The 22,288-nt window shown below is 41.4% G+C and overlaps 1 protein-coding gene across 4 annotated transcripts in view; it reads left to right on the forward strand.

The window, feature by feature from the left end:
• The window catches only part of gabrb3 (gamma-aminobutyric acid type A receptor subunit beta3), a 169,035-nt gene that overhangs the window by 139,406 nt on the left and 7,341 nt on the right, over positions 1-22,288 (forward strand). For all 4 annotated transcript variants that reach the window (XR_010004310.1, XR_010004309.1, XR_010004311.1 and 1 more), the window contains exons 5-8: positions 1,577-1,659; positions 6,165-6,302; positions 8,099-8,251; positions 9,779-10,023. Coding sequence is in view for 1 of the 4 variants with exons in the window: in XM_062975363.1 (XP_062831433.1) it covers positions 1,577-1,659; positions 6,165-6,302; positions 8,099-8,251; positions 9,779-10,023 (619 nt within the window). In the remaining 3 variants the exon portion in view is untranslated. The remainder of the gene's footprint in view (positions 1-1,576; positions 1,660-6,164; positions 6,303-8,098; positions 8,252-9,778; positions 10,024-22,288) is intronic.

The following is a 22,288-nucleotide window of genomic DNA, read 5'->3' on the forward strand; positions in this document are numbered from 1 at the left end:
CATGGGGAAAATGCACATTACATTTTATATACATAAATAAACTACCATGGTGAACCTTTTGAATAAGGTAAAATAGTTCTTTATGAATTATTTAAATCCTGTCAAGGTCAGATGCCAGCCAATGGATGGAAATACAGTTTATTGCATAAACAACTCAAAAAGGCTCATAAAACAAACACAGGAGCTTGCAACACTTAAACTTCAGTGTGTAAAAGACATTTAAACTGAAAAAACTCCAAAAAACCAAACCGGAGTATAATCCGGATTATCCAGAGATATAATCCGGATTAAAACAAAACTTCTTAGATTCAGCTCAAAATTGCAGGATGACTTGAAGAAGGCAAAACAAACTGCGGACCGAATTCCCAAGGGTCCAAAATAAACAGAATCCCAACTGGGTTACAAAATAGAGTCTTAATGTTCAAAACAAACAATGTCCCAAACCGGGCCAAACTTTGCCGCCGGAAACAGCGCAAACAAACCGGTTCCAGAAACAAAGTAACGAAGGGCAAAGAGTTACTGCAGGGTCAGAAACCAAGCCAATGGTCGGTAACGGAGAGTAACTGCAGAACCAGGAGTCAAACTGGAATTGGGAGCGGAGCGTTACTTCAGGGTCAGGAACGAAGCCAACGGTCGGTAACGGAGAGTAGTTACAGGGTTGAGAACGAAGCCAAGCCGGAATAGGGAGCAAAGAGTAATACCAAAACAATGTCCAGTCCAAGGTCCAAGATGAGAAGTCATCACAGCAAAGCCCTTGTCAATGGGTTGACACAAGTAGCCAAAACAACGGAGGCGAACTAATGCAGACAGTAATCACAATGCAGTCTAAGGAAAACCCACACAGTTCCAGCCCTCGTCGAAGTAACCCGGAATAAACTTACGTCGGTTGCACAGTCCCAAGCCAGTCTTCAGGAACACGAACACGAAACCCAATGGCGCCCAACAACCACCTTGCCACACGCAAGGGCCCAATGGCCAAATGCCCTCCATTTACAACTAGTCTTCAGAACTTGAGCTGGGCACTGCCCTTCCCACAGGTTGCTCCCATTCCTCATCCGAGCTGGAACCATCCTGCTGACGCCCAGACCTACCCACAGCTGTGGAACTATCCCCACTCCTCCAATTAGACCACCTTGGGTCTGATCCTGAAGGACCCCATGTTTCCTCAGTGTCCCCATTACCAGTGAGCCCAGTCTCCCCATCACAACCCTCTGGAGCGCGTGTCCAGTCCATGCCATCCTCTTCTGCCCATACCACATCCCCAACACCCATTTCAAGCCCCTCCTCTCCTTCAAAACCCTCAAATGAATCCTCATCTGCTGATTTCTCGAATATCTCTCTAAGCCTCTTTCTCTGTAACTCCTCAAATGAGTCTTGCTCCCGAGGAGTCTTTCTTCTCTTCCTGCTACTATCAGTAGTATCGTTGACCCCAGAAGGCTCATTCACAACACTTTTATTGCTTGTATTTACTTGACTAGAAAGCAAAAAATCCCAGATCAGAAATAGATTACAACTTGGTAAGTCATTATTGTAACCCATATTATTGTTGCTCATTCTTTTTGTATTTTTTTTTCAGGATCACAACTACTGCAGCTTGCATGATGGATTTGAGAAGATATCCACTAGATGAACAGAACTGTACACTAGAAATAGAAAGTTGTATGTATAACTATGCTTGTGTCACTTGTTTCAATCATATACAGTATAGTTGTTGTTTAAATGTATCATTGCAACCCCCCTGAATATGAGCCAATGAAGGCATGAAGAGCATAGACACAGTTAGGTATTTGTCCAAGCTCATGTCCTGGACAGTTCTCCTGTGTCAAAGAGCTACTCGGAGCCTTGCAATGCCTTTCCTTGTTGTTGTTGCCTGTTGATCTATCTTCTCCGGGAGGTAGTAGTGCAACCAGCCATCTGCTTGCTTTGCCCTTTCCGTTTGTGCAGCAGTGATAGTGTAGATTGGCCCCAGAAAACATATGGGTAGCAAAAAAGTAGCAGCAACTGAAATGAAGAGGAATTGGGCTACTGAATTCAACTTGCTATACTTTTACCACACACTCCCAAGCTGAATTTCCAGCAAAGAAACTAAACAGACAACAAGAAACAGCGCAAGAAAGTCCTTTGAGGTAGGAGATTTAAGTATGGTTAACTTTCCTTCAAATGATAACCCTACTAGCAATACAACCATAACAGGAATATACAATTAACTGATCCAGAACAGAAGAAACATCTTTCCTTATCTACTTTACATGTTTTGAGTTGATTTTGAAAATATAACTCTACCCAAGAGATATTGGATCATGCAACTCTCAGTGTGTTTCTCTCTCTTGGTAAGCAATATTAAGATAAAACAATGAAGAACTATTCCTTCAACTAACACGATTAGTTGATTTGGTCTACCAGATATTGAGATAGACATAGGGTATTATGCGGAGCCAAGAGAAAAATCTACTTCATAACATAAAATAAAGTGTGTATTTTGGAACTATATAATGATATAAACAAGTTTTCGCTTAGAAAAGAAATATGCAAGAGTTAGCTGAGAGAGCCTTGCACTGTTTTGACTACATTCAATATCAAGGTTACAGAGACTAAAATACAGAACCATTAGGAAGGAAAGATAACTATAATAGAAGGATTACAAACAAACAGCTGTGCCATCTTGAAAGACTAAGTAATTGCTGGGCATAGACATTATATATTTAAATAAGAAAAACGAAGAACATCAGCTGAAATACTAGCTAAAATGGGATATTTAAATCAGAAGATTCTGGCAGAGAGCCAAGCAGTGAGAGATCAATTCATGCAGATCTTTTTAGGAATTAAAGATGAAGTGATAGAACTGAAAAAAATTGGGACAGTCATTTACCCAGATGAGAACTGATATGAAGATGATGGTGCATAAGTACAAGAGCTGGTGGCAAGAACAGCAATGCTGGAAGAACATTTTGGAGAAACATAAAAAACAAAACATCCAGCGGAAGCAAGAGAAGGAAAGCTAGGCTTGGGATTTGGTGGCATAAAGGGAGGGACAGATGAAAAAATATATAAATGGGAGATTTGCACTTTGGTGAGTTTCATGGGAGGAGCGGAGGTGGACTTTACAGAGAGACAATATGTACCAGACTCAGTAATGAAGGCCAGGGAGCTTTGCAGAAGAAACAGATTTGAACTAGAAAAATCGCTAGATGCAAGAAAAAAGGAGGACCCAACATTAGAAAAGGGAGGGAAAGAAGGCAAAGGGACAGACAGGGACTATAGGTGAAGGGGAAAAGTGAAAAAGAAAATGGATAGTGAAAGTTTTTGGAATTAGGGATGTGGATAAATTGACTATGAACGGGAAGGGAAGAATGGGTGAATGTTTTACTGGGAAGGAAGGGCAAGGCTGTATATAAATGTCTTCAACCCAAAGGATAGGAGTTTTTTTTCAATGAAAGGGGTGAAAGGGGGAAATAGTGCAATGGGGAACTATTATTGTAGGCCCTGTTCTGAAGTGTATGTGTTTTATGTATACATATATGTGTACATTTTGGGAGGGAGGGGAAACAATCATATCAATGATTTGTATTTGATCTTGATTAAAACTGTAATTTTCACAATATGATTTTTTTAAAATAAAATGTTTTGGAATGAAATAACCTAAAAGTATTTATCTTTGTTTAGATTATCCATTCCTGTTCCATTTATCACTGATTCAAAATAAATGGGACATTTTATTTTATCTTTATAAATGGAAAAAATAACTTCCCATCATAGTTTTCAATCTGTTTTTGAAAAAAAATAAACTGAAAGACTTGAAAAAGTGAAACATTCTGATTAGACAAGAGCAATGACTTGATTGTTATGTATGACATGAGAACTAGTGTTTATATTTTAATCAGATTAACTTTCAAGAAAGGAAGCACTGTGTTTCAATTTGCTTTCATTGTACTTTATTATGGATGAGTGATCTTTCTATGCCCCCCCCCCCCCCCGGTTGTCAGACAGACCTACTTATCAATTGAAATCTAGTTCCACAGTATAAGTCGAATCTCTTCAATCTGGTTGTTTTCCTAGTAATTGGAGTGTTCACTGTTCATATCATTAAAAAAATTGTAAGATGTCCACATTTTCTTCTTCAAATTGGTGGGTTTAAGGGGAATTTTACATACGGAAAGTATTAATGCACACTAAGAACTCTTTAGTGTGAGTTTCATTTGGCCTGTTCCCAATCATCTTGAAGTTCATGGGAACTTTGCCATGGATTTCAAGGAGAGACCATCTGTCTCAAATTTGTCCTGCAACGCTGCTGAAATGTTCTCTTGGTTTTTTTCCAATGAGACTTCAAGGATTTAGTTGTTGAAGTAATTGTGAGGTAAATTTACGTAGATTTGTTTAAGAGATTGAATATTCATTTTATTATTCACCTCACTACTTATATCCCAGCCAGGATTCTAATGGTTGCAACCCATGTCGCATAATTGGTGGACTAGATGAGTTTCATCCTCTTACCAGTGCAGTGATTTTTTTTTTAAATCTGTCTATCAGGAATGATTTCCTGTATTCTTGATATTGTTCCTGTGTTGAGGCAGAAGTGTAGATAAGTCTTGATTCTTTGTGGCTAAATAATTCTGAGAAGCTTTTTATTCATAAAATAAAACATTTCATAAAATTAGTCAGCTAGTTATATCTGCTGCTACATTACTACATATGCCCACCCTGATTTTAATTTTTGTTTAGAAAAAAACCCTGTTTATAGTGAAAACAGACCTTTACTTCTTTATTATTTGTTATTTTGATTTTTCTCCCCTTTGTTGATGCAAGGGCCTCTTTTTGACAGAGACTACAAGATTCCCAACCAATCAGCACTATGTATCGTGACACTGTAATGATGCCATATGTCATATTTGCTGATAGGACAAAACCATAAAGATACCTCAGAAAATGGTGTACAAATTTGCAAAAATGCTAATGAAACTGATTTCATGAGCAGTGATAGGAGAGAGGCAATTCCCATTTCCTTTGCAGTCCATTGTTCTCAGAAAATGTTCTGTAGGAGAACTTCTGGAGCAAGTTTTTAGATAGCACTGAACCTTGCATAGAATAGGGAAGAAATGGTTGCGCATAAGCAGATATCAGTCAGGTCCAATGCAAAGGACACACAAACAAGAGGAAAAGGAACAAAAATCTTTACTCTTGTCAGCAGAGATACAAAATCAAATAGCTCAACAAACTTACACAGTCCTTGTAAGTAGCACAGAGTAAGGCTTCTTCATTCAAAAGAGTAGAACATAAAACAAATAGCTATTCCATCATAGCAAGGGGCATTGCTGGTCAGTCATTGTTCATTCAGCATCACCAAACTGTATTCTAACATCCATACAGTTATACCCCATCGGGTGTGGTCCAAGCTTGCTTGCTGACCTACATCAGCAGCTGCTCATAATAATTAACACCATAAGGTTTTCTTTAACACACACATACTTGATCCTGTTACTACTTACTGTAACAGAAATTACTTTCATGCTTACATTAGATTTAAGTCTGTTAGGACCTGAATTGCTAAAAGATGTGCTGTATTTCACAAAGATGAAAGTGTTTCTGAAAATAATGCCCTGTTTTGTCTTAACTATTTACATTTTGTACTCTTTTACACAAAGTTTAAATTATTTCTGAACATAAATTCCTCACATGGGGGCAGAGGGAACAACCATGCAACAAATATCAGTTAGTTCTTATGAAAATGTCATTACACCTCAAATTTGTAGCATGGAGCTAAAGGTTTTGTCCTACCAATTAAAATAATAGTCTTAACAGAAAGATAGATATAATATATCTGATGGGCAGTTTTTCTCATTGAAGGAATTCATACATGTTTTAGGAAGGTCTGAGGAACAGAAACAGGATCAAGATCTAAAAGACGCACATACTGTTTTTATGGTTTCTCAGGGATGGACACCCTTAGTAACCTGATAGATATTGTGTGTGGGGCAGGGGTTAAAGTATGCATGTCGGACAACCCTTACAGCACTGATTAGAAAGACGGGTTTTATCCTTTTCTTTATGGATTTATGAAGACAAAAGCTAATTTGGGGATGAAAAAATTAGCAAAAACATTTACATTTCCTGTAGCAACAGTCAATCTTACATTTTAATACTCAAGAGAATTTGTACTTTCTTGACAGATGGATATACAACAGATGACATAGAATTTTACTGGAGAGGTGGGGATAATGCTGTAACTGGGGTGGAGAGAATTGAACTTCCTCAGTTTTCTATTGTGGAGTACAAACTGGTATCCAGGAATGTTGTATTTGCCACCGGTAAGTACCTCTTTTTTTTTAAATAAAAAATAAAAAATTCAACATTATTATCTCCCATATACATACTTATCTTTGTCTTTATAGGACCAGAAATTACTTGAATTGTGTGACCATCCTTGATGTTATAGTGAAATAAGTTAATTGGCATGTTAATGATGTCTGTACAAAGCTTTAAAAAGCAAATGGAAAGATAGCATTCCAAACAATCATAAGGCTTTGATAAATTAGTTGGATTGAGTATTTTGGGTATAGTAGTATATTAATAAATTAATTTTAATTCAGGATGTCAGCAACTAGATCTTTGAATGAAAATTTCTATCCTACTATTAAAACAGGGAGTTTCAGAAAAACATCTTCTTCTGCTTTATTGACTATTCTAAAGCCTTTGACTGTGTGGATCATAATAAACTATGGCATGTTCTTGGTGGTATAGGGATACCAAGTCACCTTGTCTGTCTCCTGAGAAATCTGTATAAAGATCAAGTAGCCACAGTAAGAACAGATCATGGAACAACAGACTGGTTCAAGATTGGGAAAGGAGTGCGGCAGGGCTGCATACTTTCACCCTCCCTATTCAACTTGTACGCAGAACACATCATGCGACATGCGGAGCTTGAGGAATCCAAGGCCGGAGTTAAAATTGCTGGAAGAAACATTAACAACCTTAGATATGCAGATGATACCACTCTGATGGCCGAAAGTGAGGAAGAGCTGAGGAGCCTTATCACCAAGGTGAAAGAAGAAAGTGCAAAAGCTGGGTTGCAGTTAAACGTCAAGAAAACCAAGATCATGGCAACTACACCTATTGATAACTGGCAAATAGAGGGAGAAAACGTGGAGGCAGTGACAGACTTTATATTTCTAGGTGCGAAGATCACTGCAGATGCAGACTGCAGCCAGGAAATCAGAAGACGTTTACTTCTTGGGAGGAGAGCAATGGTCAACCTTGACAAAATAGTGAAGAGCAGAGACATCACACTGGCCACGAAGGTCCGCATAGTCAAAGCAATGGTATTCCCCATAGTAACCTATGGATGTGAGAGCTGGACCATAAGGAAGGCTGAGCGAAGGAAGATAGACGCTTTTGAACTCTGGTGCTGGAGGAAAATCCTGAGAGTGCCTTGGACCGCAAGAAGATCCAATCAGTCCATCCTCCAGCTGCTCACTGGAGGGAAGGATATTAGAGGCAAAGCTGAAGTATTTTGGCCACATCATGAGAAGACAGGAAAGCTTGGAGAAGAGAATGACGCTGGGGAAAATGGAAGGAAAAAGGAAGAGAGGCCGACCAAGGGCAAGATGGATGGACAGTATCCTTGAAGTGACTGGCTTGACCTTGAAGGAACTGGGGGCGGCGACAGCCAACAGGGAGCTCTGGCGTGGACTGGTCCGTGAGGTCACGAAGAGTCGGAGATGACTAGACTGAGCAGCAGCATTTAAAACCCCTTAGCAAACTTCTTAAAGATTGTGCCAGTGGTGACACTGAAATGGCAGAATTAGGGGCAAGGGTAACAAATGTGTAAATGATAATAGAAGCAATATTTAAAGTGTGTTAATTGGTTCAATAGATAACAGCTGCCTAATGTGAATAGTGTGATCTGAGCCAAATCCTCAGAAATCCCGATTACATTTTTCCAAGTATGACTGTGTGTGATTAGTCATGCCAATGAGGAAACAAAGTAACAGAGGAATATGTTTAGGTCAAATATAATTTTAACGTCATGTTGGTTTTCTATTGTTAGATTAAGAAACTTAAGAAAAACTACTAAGAACTGTGAATATACCTCCCTTTCTAACAGGTGCCTATCCAAGACTGTCACTGAGTTTTAAGTTGAAGAGGAATATTGGATATTTTATACTCCAGACTTACATGCCATCAATACTGATTACTATTTTATCATGGGTGTCATTCTGGATCAATTATGATGCGTCAGCTGCAAGAGTTGCTCTTGGTATGGAATGGAGATAAGTGGAACACTGCATGTATTGTGATGCTTATGGGTTCCCAGAGATTGCAGTATGATAATATCCAAGATGGGTTGTACAAAAATAATCTCATTTTAATGAAGACTTTGTTAAGAAATGGAGGCTTGCTTTGGATATCTAGAAAAGAAGACAAAAATAGATTTCAAAGTAGTCACAAGGGGAATTTATTAATGTAGGATAAGGGTAGGGGTTTTTTTTTTTTTGAGACATTCGTTTCACACTGGGTGGCTCTGGAAGTCATGGATGGTGGTTCATGGATGGGGGAGGGGTGGGGGGTTGGGGGAATGACATTTCTGTATTATGTTCATTCGATTATCTTTAAATGTTTTTCTTTCTCATATTCTGTAAGCTATTTATTAACTTAATAAAAAACTCTCATTTTAGAGCAATTCAGGAGTATATTTATCCCTCAGTTGTGAAACATCATTTGTAAATTCTCTCATTTTAATTCCTCAAATCAAGTTAAATTCTTTTACCCATTGAAGCTGTTCTATTGGACTGAAAAAAAGTTTTGGGAATGCAAAGGCTTAGATAATTATTGAACTCTTGGAGGGGCATATTAAAGAAAATAATAAAAATGGTTTTGTGGTGCCTCTTCTTCCCCCCAGTTCGCCATAGATTCCCTGTTCTTAGATATATTTACAGAGTTTGGGAAATGTAGAGTAAAATCAGTATGCTTAAAACCCACTCCTTACTGTGGAACTTTAAAATGCTGGTAATCTGCACACATTTCCATTATTTCCTCCCACATACAAAATACTGGCATCTGTTTAGAATTTCTAATTTCAAATAATCTTTTCCATATTAGCATGTCTACCAGCCTACAGCACTCTTCAACACACTCAAATTAGATACACATCTAAGGGGGAAAATGGTAGTGGTGAGGCAAGCTCTCTTTCAAGGAAGCTTGCTCCTCCTTTGCATTCCTTTCATTGAGGCATCGCTGATGTGTTTCCAAGTAACACGAGAAATTGAAAATCACTGGGCTATCTGTTCAAGGAATTTTAGCTAGAATTCCTTTTCAGTTGCCATGTACCTACCACCTTAAGTCCTTTTAAGGGACTTCACATCTCACATTTTGATGCTATTTTAGTTCAGCAAAATCAGTTTTATATAGTAAGTTATGCATCTGTATTTAGGGTGCAAATTGTTTAGTACAATATAATGAATCCTAATCAATGTTATTTATCTTACTCTACATTTTGTTTTTCCTCATTCATTCTCACACTGATCTTAATAAACGAGACAGTCGAGAAATCTTGGATAAAACATCACTATGAACTTCACAATATACTTTATAATACCTTCAATCTGTGCTACACTGTTGCCTGAAAAGAAAAGGTAGAATATGAATTTAGACAAAATAGTTTTGATGCCCATATATCAATTTCATCCAATCCCTCACAACATTCAAAAGGTAACAGTTTTCAGAATTAGATAGAGTACTTATGCATGGAAGGTATTAATATATTTGCCTTTCTTCCCATTTTTAGGTATTACAACTGTTCTTACTATGACAACGATCAACACTCATCTACGAGAGACTTTGCCTAAGATTCCCTATGTCAAAGCCATTGACATGTATCTTATGGGCTGCTTTGTATTTGTCTTCTTGGCCTTACTTGAATATGCCTTTGTTAACTACATATTCTTTGGAAAAGGCCCTCAAAGGCAGAAGAGACTTGCTGAAAAGACAGCCAAAGCAAACAACGATCGCTCTAAATTTGAAAGCAACCGGGTAGGGCTCTTTACATTATCTGTAAATCTGACTTGTTACTTCAGATCACTAGGGTTAAATGTACTTACTTGCACACTAGTTTATATTACTGACTTATGTGGAACCATATCCACATCCATCCCTTTTCATAAATATACTCTTAGTCATAAAGGACATCTTTAAAACAAAGAGAGTGGGAGAAGGAGTAAAACTTTATAGAACTGTTGCAAAACATATGTCTAGGAAGGCTGCAGATTAAAAATTGTTGGTATCAAAAGCAAAGAATACACAGATCTGGCAACTTCTTCCATTACTGTCACTTGACTTAATTTCTTTTTTGTATGGATTCTAAAAACAGTGTAAATGCAAAAAAAATAGCTTTGGGGATTGTTTTTAGCACACTACCAACACAAAATATCCCCCAATTAATTAGCAAAAGGTACTCATTTCTTGAGTCTGTGAAAATTGGTTTTGAATGGAAATAGTCCTTCCTTTCTGAACTCTGCCACTTAATTCAACAAGATATTTATGTGATGTTAATGGAATTACATTTAGCTGTCGTGCATCATGAAAACTGTTGTAGTAACTTTTGTAGTAAGATATCAGGAACCTTAAACCTCAAATCTATACTACAAGCATATAATGTGAAGCCTAGCAATATCTTCCTTCTTCTGTGGAAAGTAGAAAACTAAATACAAGACAAATGTTTAAAGAGCGAAGAAGATATTTAATTGTAGTCCTTAAATTCTTGTTTACTGGTCATTTCTTTCTAGTTATCTTTTTATAAGTCACCACTCTAAGCAATCATAACTGATGTTCATCTGATAGCAGTGAAAGAGAGTGCTAAGAATTGTGCCTTAGAGCATAAGTAAGACTGTACTGATGTAGAAGGTATTTTATTTAGAAAGCTTATCAAGATGATCTTGTACATATTATAACCATGGTTTTGGTATACATGAGATACAAGTGGAAGTATTTGGATATATAAAAAATATGGTTTTTTTAATGACATAACATGTTAAATACAAATACTAAAGTGAGAAATGATCCCTGTAATTGTGACTTCAGATGAATAAATCTTAGTCTGGTACCATACTTTTAAAAAATGTTAAATGTGTACTCTAACTTAGGATGGGGAATGATATCTAGGTTCACACATATGTTTTTAACTAACATCAAACATTTAAACCAATTTAAGACGATTATTATTATTATTATTATTATTATTATTATTATTGTTATTGTTATTATACCCCGCCTTATCTCTCCCGAAAGAGACACTAAGCAGCTTGATATAAAAGCATTAGTATACAATTTCAAATATACAAACATTAAAACAGAATTAAACACAAACAGCATTAAATTTCACAATTAAAATCCATCAAAAACATATTCAGAGTTAAAAACCACAGGACCCCCTGACTGGATCTTAAGTAACTTCATCTTTAAAAGCCTGTCTGAATAAAAGTTTTAGCCTGCCGCTGAAAGGACAGCCGGGGGGAGGGGGTGTCTGGCTTTCCTGGGAAGAAGGGAGTTCCAGAGTTGAGGGGCAGCCACCAAGTTGAGGGGCAGTCTCCTTCCCACCAACCAAGCTTGAGATGACGGTGGGACTGAAAGAAGGACCTCTCCTGAAGATGTCGGGGCTCGGACAGGTTCATACAAGGGTATGTGGTCAGCCAAATAGCCTGCACCTGAACCATCTAGAGCTTTAAAGATCATAACCAGCACTTTAAATTGTGCCCGGAAACAGGCTGGCAGCCAGTGTAGCTTTTGCAACAGGGGGTTATCCCTGTAGCCAGCCCCAGTTAGCAACCTGGCTCCAGCTCTTTGGACTATCAGAAGTCTCCAAGCAGTCTTCAGAGGCAGCCCAACATTGTAGTAATCCAGATGGGATATAACCATGGGCAGACCTGCCAAGAGATCCAGTAGAACCAACAGATACATAATTATCCATACTTTTCCCTGTTGAAGTCTGTTCCCCAAGATGACCAAAGCTGCCTATCTCATAACCAGGACTGAAACCATATTGAAATGGATCTAGATCAACCATTTCAACCCATTACTAATGGAACTCAGAGGCCACCACACATTCTACAGTAATACCTTGCCAAAACTGGAAGGTTGGCCACTGGCCAACAGTAATCTATTATGGAGCAATTTGGGAAAGGCTTTTTGAACATGTTTTCAAATGCCTTCTTGAAGCACATTGGAATCATGCTTAGAGAATTGACAACTTCCTTTACTCACTTGGAAAGTCTCTTCCTTACCTTTTTAATGAGCCAAGTAGGGCAAGGGTCTAGCAGTTATATAATGGCTCTGAGTTTTCCAAAAATCTTGCCCAATCCTTGGACTATACACATTGAAAAGAAGCAATGGCAAGTTCTATGGCATTATCTTAAAATCTCACGGTCTCTATCTGAAACTATTTTAAAGTAACATGTTAGTTAATACAAGTTTGTTTTCTTTTATAGTTTCAGTTATTAGCACCAGGGTAATTGATGTATCTCCCCCTTTCACGTTAATTTTCAAAACAAACATTTCAAACTCTGCTTTTGATGATAAGGAAGAGTCCATGTTACCATGTGCAGAGTATTATTTAGGGTTGTTGTGTGTTCTCCAGGCTGTATGGCCATGTTCTCTCCTGACATTTCACCCACATCTATGGCAGGCATCCTCAGAGGTTGTGAGAGTATTATTTACATTTTATGAGGTACAAATTCAGTATCATCACAGTGCCCCTAATAGAGTTGCATGGGAATTCAGGAAATATAAATTGTTTTTGTTGACTGCCATTAATTCAGCTCTGATTTATGATGATCCTATGAACTAAAGACTTCCAAATCTCTCTATTATCAAAAACTCTGTGAAGGTTTTCCAAACTCAGAGCAATGGTTTTCTTGACTGAATCTATCCAACTAAAATGTGGTCCCCATCGTTTCCTACTGCCTTTGACTTCACCAAGTATTAATAAAACTTTATTTATACCCCACACCATCTCCCAAAAAGGGACTCAGAATGGCTTACAACCATGAAATAAAACATTAGATAATAAAAGCAAAATACATAACATATCAAATTAAGATAAAACAAAAAAATTAATGCAAAATACCAACCATCAATAAACAATTATTATATAAAAGCACGTTGAACAACATTAAAAAAAATCACAGCCATCGCTATGGTGAAATAAGCCATAAAATCCGATTGATGATTATTGGGTATTCTTACATTTTGCCATTGTTGAAAGCCTGTTTAAAAAGCCAAATATTCAATTCATTCCTAAAATTCATGAGCCTGGGTGCTGTGATGACTCATGGGCCATGTAGTCCCGTTCCTAGTGCTGTTGTGACGGATGAAGAGGAAAACTTGGGTTTTCCACCATTTCAGCCAGAAAGGGAACTTTCCCAGCCAGAATTGGAGCCCTTGCACCTGCAGGAGGTTTGTCTTCCAGAAATCTGCCAAACAAGCACTGAGTCAAAATCTCCCCCATTTTCTCGCCGTAATTATTATCAGCAACAAAAAGGAGTTCAGCAGGCTAATCGCAGAAGCCTGAGAATCGCAGCAAAGCATTCAGATGATTAAGCCTGCTTCCATGAGAAATTTTAGGGAGTCATACATCTGGGCACAGAGATTGACTTTCGGTTCTGATTCCCCAGAGAAGTGTTCTTTGGTGGGAAAACGAGAACCTATTTAGGTTCCTTGCCCTTTAGGAATCTTGCGGAGTCAATTCGTCAGCTACTGGAGTAGTGTGTGTGGACAGCGCTACTCCCGCTTCCAAGCCTCGTTCCTGTTTCCAAGCCTCGTTCCTGTTTCCAAGTCTCCGCTCCCAGCCTTGTTTACTCCCCGGATCTTGCCTTGCTTCCCGGACCTTGCCAAGTAATTACCACGGATCTTGTTCTTGCTCCTCGTTTCTTGTTGCCTTGTTTCAAGCCTTGTGTTCCAAGAATCAAGTTACTTCCTAGCCTTGCTCAAGTTTCATGGACTAAAGGACCTTGTCATCTCCCCTCACTTTGCTTGGCAAAGTGAGTGTTTCGATTATTGGATTACAACTTTGGACCTTAATATTTCATATTGGACATTGTTTCTTTGGACTAATTTTGACCTTCCCTGAAAGGTCTACTTCTGAACTATTTCCTACACTTGCTTTTATTAACTTTATATATTCCCTTAATAAAGATATTAGATAGATTCTGGCCTCTGTGTATGGTTATTGGTGCTCTGCAGCCTGGGTCGTGACAGTTTGACTCCGCCACCCTAAGCACCAATTAACCTAGGCCAGAATGTCTACTGGAGCCGGACCGGGGGCCCAGCCACTCAGCTACACCATCGACAAGGATGAAGTGGACCGTATCCGTGATAAGCTCAACGCGCAGGATGGTGAAATAAGGGGTTTGAAGGAGCGCGGAATCCGTCTCCCGGCCATGGCGTTGCCAACCAAGTTTTCTGGAGAAGCTTCTAAGTTTCATGTTTTCCGTCGCCAATGCCAGGCTTATCTAGAGGCCCGTGCTGCCGAGTTTCCCCAAGAAGACATCAAGGTGGCGTGGATTTACAGTCTCCTAGACGGGCCAGCGGCCAACTGGGCGACGGCACTGTTCGACCAAGTTTTCCCCACATCTAAGATCAGCGCAACACTTCTTGGACCACCTTAAGGCGACCTGGGGGATCGAGGACAATTTGGAGGCAGCCGGCCACAAACTCCGGCGCCTCTCCCAAGGGGACAGACCCTTGTCCCAGTACATAGCCGAGTTCCGAGTGCTGGCCCATAACACCGGATGGAACGATGTAGCCCTCAGAGGACAATTTCGGGAGGGTCTCAACATCGAGATGCTGGAGGAAATCTCCAAGGTGGATCCTCCACACTCTCTTGAAGCACTCATTGATCAATGTTTACGAGCTGAAGTCATGCTTGCCAACAGAAGGCAATGGATCCGAGGCCAGAGCGGTAGGACCGGAGCAAAACCTCCCGCTCCCACCGGCGTCCAGCCGCGTCCAGTGTGGAGACCCCCGCCACCAGCCCCATACCCCAGAGGAAGCGAGGAGGTGCCGATGCAGTTGGGCAATGTGCGTCCCAGATTAGATGCCGCCGAGAAGGCCCGCCGCCAACGCCTAAATCTCTGTTGGTACTGCGGAAACGGGGGCCACTTTGCCAGAGAGTGTCCAGCCAAAGGGAAGCCCGCCGCTCGTCTGGCGGCGGCGTCCTCCACGGAGACGAAGACGTCTGAGGCGGCTGGCGCACAGCCGGCGGGGGAAGCCAGCGACCGGGCGTAGAGAGGCTCGCCAACCCGGTCAAAAACCCCACTCAAGAGCCGCCAACCGGGGTCCTATTTCTCCTAGTGGTCACCTTGTGGTCAGTGAAAAAAGGACCCGTCATGGTCCATGCCATGATAGACTCAGGAGCCACAAACAATTTCATTGATAGAGAGTATGCCGACTCTCTGGGATTACAATATCATGACTTCAAGAACGCCCGTGTGGTGAAAGCCATCGATGGCCGCCCCCTCAAGACAGGTCCAGTAAGCCAGTGGTCGGAACCCACCAGAATGTGGATAAGGGAACACATGGAAGAGATTTCCTTCTTTGTTACCGAGGTTCCCCACTTCCCTGTGATTTTGGGTATTCCATGGCTGACACTCCACGACCCAAGCATCTCCTGGTCCAACAGAGAACTGCAGTTTGCTTCAAAATATTGCCAAAACCATTGCCTTGTAGCCAAGGTCTGTCATGCCACAGACGCTGAACCCATCATCACCTTGCCCAAGAAGTACTCGGAATATTGGGATGTATTCAATGAAAAGGAAGCCGAGAGACTACCCCCACATAGACCTTATGACTGTGCCATTGACTTGGTGGAGGGGGCCCCGATCCCGCGAGGACACCTCTACTCCCTGACTGAACCAGAGCAAGAAGCTCTCAGGGAGTTCTTAGAGACAAATCTCCGCAAGGGGTTCATCAGACCCTCTCAATCCCCAGCCGCTTCCCCAGTGATGTTTGTAAAAAAGAAGTCAGGGGACCTACGCTTGGTGGTGGACTATAGAGCATTGAACAATATCACTAAGCGAAACCGGTATCCCCTGCCTTTGATCTCGGACCTCTTAGACCGACTTCGAGGGGCTAAGGTTTACACCAAACTGGATCTTCGAGGAGCTTATAATCTAGTTCGCATCAGGGAAGGGGACGAGTGGAAGACTGCCTTCCAGACTAAATTCGGTTTATTCGAAACCCTGGTCATGAATTTCGGTTTATGTGGAGCTCCCGCAACGTTTCAACATTTTGTCAACGATATCTTTCAGGATTATCTAGACCGGTTCTTGATTATCTACCTGGACGATTTTTTTGGTGTTTTCTAGATCACAATCAGAACATGAGAACCACGTCAGAATGGTGTTACAACGATTGCGGGATCATGGACTTTATGCCAAGCTGGAAAAATGCGCTTTTGATCTACAAGAGGTAGATTTCCTGGGATATCGTGTCTCGCCACTAGGGCTCACCATGGACCCGGCAAAGGTTGCAGCAGTATTGGAATGGCGGGCGCCAACCAACAAGAAAGAGGTGCAACGCTTCTTGGGGTTCGCGAACTACTACCGCAAGTTCATTCCAGACTTTGCCCGCTGGTCTGATCCAATCACCAGCTGCATCCGAGGGAAACAGCCTTTCCGCTGGACAGAGCAAGCTGAGAAAGGATTCCAACAACTAAAAAAATTATTCACATCACAGCCAATCCTTCAGCACCCAGATCCTGAAACCCCTTTTGTCGTACAGGCAGACGCCTCCGATGTGGCAATTGGAGCGGTACTCTTGCAACCAGTGGGAGAACATCTTCACCCTTGTGCCTTTTACTCTCGTCAACTGACCGCCCCAGAGAGAAACTACACTATTTGGGAAAAGGAACTTTTGGCCATAAAGGCAGCCTTTGAAACTTGGAGACATTGGTTAGAAGGGGCCAAATTTCCCATTGAGGTCCACACTGATCATCGGAATCTAGAACATCTAAGAACTGCCCGCAAGCTAAATCAGAGACAACAACGCTGGGCTTTATTCTTTGAGCGTTTTGACTTCCAAATTAATTATGTAACCCCAGCCCAGACCAAGCAGGCAGATGCTCTGTCACGAAAACCGGAATATGCTGCAGGGCGCAGAGACCTTTGAGTCCCAATTGCTGCAGCCCGAGAACTTTGCCACGCTCACAGTGGGAAACACCAAATCCACTCCAATTGAATCTACTCCCTCTACTCCAGGGCCCCTTTGTGCTCAGGAAATCAGGGCCAGTCAACAAGCAGATGCCTGGGCTCAGGACCAACTTCGCCAAGGACTACATTTTCCCTTCTCGCTTAAGGATGGTTTACTTTGCTATAGAAATCATGTCTACATCCCCCCGGGGCCGGGCAGGGAAAAGGCACTTCGTCTGTGTCACGACTGCAAGCCAGCAGGGCATTTCGGACTATTTAAAACCATGCATTTGATCCTAAGAGATTTCTGGTGGCCCAAGATCCGCAAGGATGTGGAAAAATATGTCAATTCCTGCCCAGTATGCCAGCGCTCCAAGACAAGACGGGAGAAGCCCTCAGGGCTTCTGCATCCCCTTCCTACTCCATCTCGCCCATGGGAAATAATCTCGGCGGATTTTATCACTGACCTACCACCTTCCTGTGGATTCACCACGATCCTAGTGGTGGTGGACCTTTTTACCAAGCTCGCCCATTTCATTCCCTGCGATGGCCTTCCCACGGCCAAAGAGACTGCAGATTTATTCCTTCAGCATGTTTTCAGATTGCATGGTTTGCCCAAAAGTTTGGTCACAGACCGTGGGTCTCAATTCACCTCTCGTTTCTGGAAAGCACTACAAAAACTATTGGGCATAGACTCTCGTTTATCTTCGGCTCACCATCCCCAAACGGATGGGCAAACTGAGCGCACCAATGCCACTCTGGAACAATACCTTCGCTGTTATGTAAACTACCAGCAGGACAATTGGGCTTCCCTATTACCGCTGTCGGAGTTTGCCTATAACAATGGTGTCCAGGCTTCAACTAAAGAAACCCCGTTCTTTGCAAACTACGGCTTCCATCCACGTTTCTTTCCTTCTATTGTTGAAACCTCAGAAGTTCCCGCAGCAGAAGACTGGCTGCAGGAACTCACAGCGGTGCAACAACTTTTGCTCCAGCAACTAGACCAAGCCAAGGAGGACTATAAACGCCACGCTGACAAACATCGCCAGCCGGGCCCCGAAATCAAGGTAGGAGACCGGGTTCTTCTGTCCACTCGCTTTTTGCCCTCCCATCGCCCTTGCCGGAAGTTAGATGCCCGCTTCATTGGTCCCTATCCGGTGGTGGCGCAACTTAACCCCGTGACTTTCAAACTCCAACTCCCGCGCTCTATGCGCATTCATCCAGTGTTCCATCGCTCCCTGCTCCTTCCGGCGGATGGTGTGCGCCCTGATGCAGACCGGCCGGCCCCCCCTCCTGTTTTGGTGGATGGGGAGGAGGAGTTCGAGGTTCAGGACATTTTGGATTCTCGCTTTCACCGCCGCCGCCTGCAATATCTCATTGACTGGGTGGGTTTTGGCCCCGAGGAACGCTCATGGGAAGACGCTTCCACAGTCCATGCCCCCGATTTAACCCGCCGCTTCCATCAGACCTACCCCACCAAGCCGCGGCCTCGCGCCTCGGGGAGAGAGCCCTATTTTGAGAGGGGGCTTGAGGAGGGGGATAGTGTGATGACTCATGGGCCATGTAGTCCCGTTCCTAGTGCTGTTGTGACGGATGAAGAGGAAAACTTGGGTTTTCCACCATTTCAGCCAGAAAGGGAACTTTCCCAGCCAGAATTGGAGCCCTTGCACCTGCAGGAGGTTTGTCTTCCAGAAATCTGCCAAACAAGCCCTGAGTCAAAATCTCCCCCATTTTCTCACCGTAATTATTATCAGCAACAAAAAGGAGTTCAGCAGGCTAATCGCAGAAGCCTGAGAATCGCAGCAAAGCATTCAGATGATTAAGCCTGCTTCCATGAGAAATTTTAGGGAGTCATACATCTGGGCACAGAGATTGACTTTCGGTTCTGATTCCCCAGAGAAGTGTTCTTTGGTGGGAAAACAAGAACCTATTTAGGTTCCTTGCCCTTTAGGAATCTTGCGGAGTCAATTCGTCAGCTACTGGAGTAGTGTGTGTGGACAGCGCTACTCCCGCTTCCAAGCCTCGTTCCTGTTTCCAAGCCTCGTTCCTGTTTCCAAGTCTCCGCTCCCAGCCTTGTTTACTCCCCGGATCTTGCCTTGCTTCCCGGACCTTGCCAAGTAATTACCACGGATCTTGTTCTTGCTCCTCGTTTCTTGTTGCCTTGTTTCAAGCCTTGTGTTCCAAGAATCAAGTTACTTCCTAGCCTTGCTCAAGTTTCATGGACTAAAGGACCTTGTCATCTCCCCTCACTTTGCTTGGCAAAGTGAGTGTTTCGGTTATTGGATTACAACTTTGGACCTTAATATTTCATATTGGACATTGTTTCTTTGGACTAATTTTGACCTTCCCTGAAAGGTCTACTTCTGAACTATTTCCTACACTTGCTTTTATTAACTTTATATATTCCCTTAATAAAGATATTAGATAGATTCTGGCCTCTGTGTATGGTTATTGGTGCTCTGCAGCCTGGGTCGTGACAGGTGCCTGCCTAATCTCCTTGGGGAGGGCATTCCAAAGCCGGGGGCACTACTGAGAAGGTCCAACCTCGCTTGCAATGGTAGTGGGACTGCAAGGAGGGCCTCCCCAGCAGATAAGGTCTAAACCGGCTTATAGGGGAAGATGCAGTTGTATAAATAGACTGGATCCAAACCATATAGGACTTTGTAGGTAATGACCTGCAGTTTGAATTGGGCCCAGAAGCATATATGCAGCCAGTGAAGCTGCTTTAATAGGGGGTGGTATGTTCCCTATAGGTACATCTATTGGAACTGCCACAACAGAGTAGATCTAAATGACTTTATCTGCAAAATAATGGGCAAAATTGCCACATCGAGCTGCCGAGTGGTTGGGGATCCTTGCCTGAGAATCATCACAATTAAAATTACTTAAAAACTGGCATTAAGGCTGGAGTGATAATATAATACCCTGTTCAGTATCTGCTAAATCCAATTGTTTTTAAGATCCAGGCCTGTAATAAACCAGTTGGAATTTTGTCATTAAGATGAAGTTGGCACCTAATGTCTGTTTCACTGACATCTCTGTGACATACTTACTTTCTATAAGACAGAAGGATCAATTTCTAGTAAATGCAAAACTTCAGCTTAGGGTGAGATTTTCAAGAACCACTTGATTTAAATATAGCATTGGCTGTAATTACATTTTAGGAACATCAAGGGAACAAGTAGATTTTTGGCCTTAGCTGAACTGTCACACTCAGTTAAAAGGCTGATTATGAACTCTGATTTTATTTCTAAATGAACTACATCTTTGCATTTGCCTAGCCTAAATGTAACTATATGTAATGTATATTATATATGCAGGGCTAGTACTATGCACCTAGGCAAGAGGAGGTACTGGGTGTTGATATGGGAAATTTGCATCGGATATTCTGTCTTTGTGATAAACCAAAACATAAAGTTGCATGTGCCTCCTAGTGTAAGCTGGGAATGCAAGGAAGGATAACACTGATTATGATGTCAGTTACTTCCAACTTGAGCAGCAATCACCTACCTAGGACTTCACATTGCCTTTAGTGTCATCATAACTTTTCTAAATGAGATACAGCACAACCATGAATTTAATTATATTGATTGCCTCTATTCCTGAGCAATTCCTGATGAACAACACACATTAGATGTAGTGTCCCATTTTCTCAATTATCCAAGCTGATTTGAATAAATGGAAGGGGTGAGAGAGTTGCTGTTGTATTCCCAAAAATTATTCTGTCCCATGATTTTTAAAACTTTGTCTTGCAATAGTGACTAGTTATAACACTGTATGCTAAGTCTAAAGGTGCATTTTTATTATAGAATTAATGCAGTTCGACATGACTTTAACCTCAATGGCTCAGCTGCATGGAATCCTGAAATTTGTAGTTTGCACCAGCACTCTTTTGCAAAGGAGGCTAAAGACCTTGTCAACTACAATTCCCATAATTCCACAGCATTGAGCCATGGCAGTTAAAGTATGTCAAACTGCATTAATTCTACAGTGTAAATGTATTCTAAGAGAGGAAAATTATGTTGCCTTCAAGTCCTGCTCTGGATTCTTCCTAAGAGATAGAACTAATAAACAGTATGCTGCAGTAGATGGGCCTTTGGTCTTCTTTTGTTCTTTGGAAATTTTTCAGACATTTGGAACATGTTGCAATTGACAGATTGCAGAAGCCCAACCTATAACCAAGTTGAGAAGTGGGGATCTGCCTTTAAACAATTTTATGAGTATTAGTTTTGTACTCATAATTGTGTTAGAAGAGAAAAATCCATTGTGGAGAAATTGTGATGAAGTATAGAAAAAGGTTCTTTATGCTAGCTATCCTGACCTCATTCCAAAAAGAACAAAAGGAGAATGAAAAATTCCAGGAATGGGCTGGAAACATGAGAAGAAATGGAGAGCCTGAGAATATCAGTCTACATCATACCTGGGGACAATACAGATAATTTGAGAAGGGAAACGGGACAGATTATCTTACCAGCTTCCTTAACTCCTTATCTACTGGTCTTCCCATTGCCACCATGAGGTGATATTTCTTATGCAGAGCATTTTTGAATTCCAGCAATAACAATAACAGAAACATTTTCATGCCTTGCGGGACTTATCAGCCTTTCGCAGGGCATGTAAGACACACCTATTTCAGCAGGCTTTTGATGTCTGTTATTGATGTTTATAAAAGATGTTTTTAAGATGCTTTTAAGATGTTTTAAAGATGTTTTTAAATTGTTAGATTTTAGCCTGTTCTTGTAAGCCGCCCCGAGCCCTAGGGGAATGGCGGCATATACGTTTGAATAATAAATAAATAAATAAAATTTAAAAAGAAGCATTCTTCCAAGTAGGATTGCCAGGTTGAATATGAGACATGTTCTTACAGCTTCAATAAGTAGTACAGTGTGCCATTGGTATGCACCGGGATTTGGTTTCAGAACAGTTTTTGGGTATCGAAATCCATGGATGCTGAAGTCCCAAATACAATGAGATAGTAAAATGATATTCCCTATATAAAAATGAGGAAGAAAACAAATGAGTACCAGAGAGAGCCTGAAGATCTGGGAAATGGAGGGAGGCTACAGAAATGTGTGTCTACCCATCAACATAATGTGCACCTTGTTGCATTTTTGGAT

This window comes from Anolis carolinensis, chromosome 3 (assembly GCF_035594765.1).
Source record: "Anolis carolinensis isolate JA03-04 chromosome 3, rAnoCar3.1.pri, whole genome shotgun sequence".
In the NCBI taxonomy this organism is placed as follows: Eukaryota; Metazoa; Chordata; class Lepidosauria; order Squamata; family Dactyloidae; genus Anolis; species Anolis carolinensis.